Raw genomic sequence first — 4,034 nt, 5'->3', positions numbered from 1 at the left:
ACTTTTTGTTTTCTGAATGAATGCTTGAACAGTGCATAATTTTGATAGTGAAGTTTATGAATGTTAAAATTTTTGGCTCTTGAAAGAATGATGAGAAAAGAGAAATGTTATTGATAATCTAAAAGATCATAAAATTGATTCTTGAAGCAAGAAAAAGCAGTGAATAACAAAGCTTGCGAAAAATAATGGCAAAAAAGAAAAAGAAAGAAAAAGAAAAAGCAAGCAGAAAAAGCCAATAGCCCTTTAAACCGAAAGGCAAGGGTAAAAGGGATCCAAGGCTTTGAGCATTAATGGATAGGAGGGCCCAAAGAAATAAAATCCTGGCCTAAGCGGCTAAATCAAGCTGTCCCTAACCATGTGCTTATGTCATGAAGGTCCAAGTGAAAAGCTTGAGACTGAGTGGTTAAAGTCGTGATCCAAAGCAGAAAGAGTGTGCTTAATAACTCTGGACACCTCTAACTGGGGACTTTAGCAAAGCTTAGTCACAATCTGAAAAGGTTCACCCAGTTATGTGTCTGTGGCATTTATGTATCCATTGGTAATACTGGAAAACAAAGTGCTTAGGGTCACGGCAAAGACTCATAAAGTAGCTGTGTTCAAGAATCAATATACTGAACTAAGAGAATCAATAACACTATCTAAATTCTGAGTTCCTAATAGATGCCAATTATTCTGAACTTCAAAGGATAAAGTGAGATGCCAAAACTGTTCAGAAGCAAAAAGCTACTAGTCCCGCTCATCTAATTGGAGCTAAGCTTCATTGATATTTTGGAATTCATTGTATATTCTCTTCTTTTTATTCTATTTTGTTTTCAGTTTCTTGGGGACAAGCAACAATTTAAGTTTGGTATTGTGATGAGCGGATAATTTATACACTTTTTGGCATTATTTTTAGGTAGTTTTTAGTATGATTTAGTTAGTTTTTAGTATATAATTATTAGTTTTTATGCAAAAATCTCATTTCTGGACTTTACTATGAGTTTGTGTGTTTTTCTGTGATTTCAGGTATTTTCTGGCTGAAATTGAGGGACCTGAGCAAAAATTTGATTCAGAGGCTGAAAAAGGACCGCAGATGCTGTTGGATTTTGACCTCCCTGCACTCGAAATGGATTTTCTGGAGCTACAAAAAACCAATTGGCTCGCTCTCAATTGCGTTGGAAATTAGACATCTTGGGCTTTCCAGCAATATACAATGGTCCATACTTTGCCTGAGTTTTGATAACGCAAACTGGCGTTTTAATGCCAACTTTCTATCCTTTTTTGGTGTTAAACGCCAGAACTGGCATAAAAGCTAGAGTTAAACGCCCAAACTGGCACCAGAGCTGGTGTTTAACTCCAAGAAAAGCCTATGCACATGAAATCTTCAATGCTCAATCCAAGCACACACCAAGTGGGCCCCGGAAGTGGATTTCTACATTATTTACTTATTTTTGTAAACCCTAGGTTACCAGTTCATTACTTATGTATTTTTCAACGGTGGAGTTTCTACACCTCATAGATTAAGGCGTGGAGCTCTGCTGTTCCTCATGAATTAATGTAATTACTTCTGTTTTCTATTCAATTCAAGCTTATTCTTGTTCTAAGATATCCATTCACACTTCAACATGATGAATGTGATGATCAAGTGACACTCATCACCATTCTCACTTATGAACGCGTTCCTGACAACCACTTCCGTTCTACCTAAAAACAAGCTTGAATGCATATCTCTTGGCCTCCTGGTCCACGACGCATGGTTGCCTCTCCTGACAACAGAGCCTTCCATTCCGTGATATCAGAGTCTTCGTGGTTTAAGCTAGAATCAATTGGCAGCATTCTTGAGATCCGGAAAGTCTAAACGTTGTCTGTGGTATTCCGAGTAGGATCTGGGATGGGATGACTATGACGAGCTTCAAACTCGCGAGTGCTGGGCACAGTGATAGTGCGCAAAAGGATCATTGGATCTTATTCCAACACAAGTGAGAACCGACAGATGATTAGCCGTACGTAACCCATAGCCGGACCATTTTCACTGAGAGGACGGACGGTAGCCATTGACAATGGTGATCCCCCAACATACAGCTTGCCATGGAAAGGAGTACGCATGACTGGATGAAAGCAGTAGGAAAGCAGGGATTCAAAAGGAACAAAGCATCTCCATACGCTTATTTGAAATTCCTACCAAAGAATTACATAAGTATCTCTATCCTATTTTATGTTTTATCTGTCTTTTAATTATCAAAACCCCATAACCATTTGAATATGCCTGATTGAGATTTACAAGATGACCATAGCTTGCTTCAAGCCGACAATCTTCGTGGGATCAACCCTTACTCACGTAAGGTATTACTTGGACGACCCAGTGCACTTGCTGGTCAGCTATGCAGAGTTGTGAAAAAAGTGTGTGAGATCACGATTTTGCGTACCAGTTGGGTTATCAGTTGTGTCGTGAATCTGATACGTGCGTGCAATCCCCGCGTACGCGTGGATGAGTAAGAAAGAGCAGGGATGCACGAGCGTCACCCACGCATACGCGTGGGTAGCAAAAAGGGCAAGGACGCGGACGTGTCAATGTACGCGCACGCGTGCCAATAGTTGTGCATTGTGCACAGAGTCGGCATGAAACTCGCACAACTCTCGGGTCAAATGTACCAAGAGTTGCAACTGTGCAATCGACGCGTACGCGTCATATGCACACACGCGTGGATGCATGAAACAGTAAGGCACACGTACGCGTCAATGTACGTGCAAGCGTGGAAATGGTTGTGCGAAGGGTATGTTGGCAGCATACTTCTTGCATAACTCTCAGGTTTTTAGACCAAGAGTTACAGAAGTACCATCCACGCGCATGCGTCATGTACTCTTTCGCGTGGATGACCCCTTTTTTTCATACACATGAAGAAATTCATTTTCAACACAATCTTGGCATACACTCAGGCAAAATAGGTCAAAAACACTCAAAGCTCTAAGAAAAACTCAAAATGGAGTGTTTCCTTCAACATTAAGAAACCAACCTAACCAAGATCAATGACAATCTTCATGAATATCCTAACCAAGTCAAACAAAATCAAGCCTAACTAGACAACTCTTAAAACTAAGCAATCACAAAATCAAGCAAAGAGTCTAAAAGCTACATGCAAAATATACAAAAGAAAGATCTTATCATGGTGGGGTGTCTCCCACCTACTACTTTTTTTTAACGTCCTTAAGTTGGACGGTCATGTGCTCATATCTCTTCTCCTCCTGGTGCATCCTCTAGGAGGAACACCTCAACCTTTTTGTTGCTTTTTATCTTCTCTCCATGGTATAACTTCAGATGGTGACCATTAACTTTGAAGATTGTGGGGCTTGAAGAATGTCTCAAGTGATAAACCCCATATGTTTCCGCCTTCTCCACTCTGTAGGGTCCTTCCCATCTTGTTCTTAACTTTCCGAGCATCAACCTTAATCTAGAGTTGTAAAGAAGGACGAGTTCTCTGGCTCTAAACTCTCTTCTTCTTATATTCTTATCATGCACCGCTTTCATCCTCTCTTTGTAAAGCATAGATTTCTCATAAGATTCAAACCTAAGACACTCTAATTCCACTAGATGTAACTTCCTTTCGATTCCGCCCTTCAAACCTGAAATGCATTCTTTCACGGCCCAATACGCCTTGTGCTCTACTTCCACCGGTAGATGGCAAGCTTTGCCATAGACCATCCAGAACAGCTCATGCTGATTGGCGTCTTGTATGCCGTCCGGTAGGACCACAGCGCATCACTAAGCTTAGTACTCCAGTCCTTCCTATGAGGCTTCACAACTTTTTCCAATATGCTCTTGATGTCTCAGTTGGAGACCTCGGCTTGGCCATTTATTTGGCGATGGTAAGTTGTGGCCACTTTGTGAATGATGCCATACTTCTTCATTAACCCTACCATTCTTTTGTTGCAAAAATGGGATCCTTGATCGCTCACGATTGTTCGTGGTGACCCAAAGCGACAAATTATATTATTCCGAACAAAAGAAAGAACTACATTAGTATCATCCGTCCAGGTGGAAATCGCTTCCACCCATT

At 40.9% G+C, this 4,034-nt stretch overlaps 1 protein-coding gene across 1 annotated transcript; it reads right to left on the bottom strand.

Moving 5' to 3' along the window:
- Positions 1-3,205: 3,205 nt before the first annotated feature.
- Positions 3,206-3,679, bottom strand: LOC112776990 (uncharacterized). Its single transcript, XM_025821277.1, has one exon. It carries the CDS (start codon positions 3,677-3,679, stop codon positions 3,206-3,208), a length of 474 nt encoding a protein of 157 aa, XP_025677062.1.
- Positions 3,680-4,034: the final 355 nt, after the last annotated feature.

The sequence above is a fragment of the Arachis hypogaea genome, chromosome 3, assembly GCF_003086295.3.
Source record: "Arachis hypogaea cultivar Tifrunner chromosome 3, arahy.Tifrunner.gnm2.J5K5, whole genome shotgun sequence".
Lineage (NCBI taxonomy): Eukaryota > Viridiplantae > Streptophyta > Magnoliopsida > Fabales > Fabaceae > Arachis > Arachis hypogaea.
The sequence above is the reverse complement of the archived record's forward strand: the minus strand, read 5'-3'. Positions and strand labels throughout refer to the sequence as shown.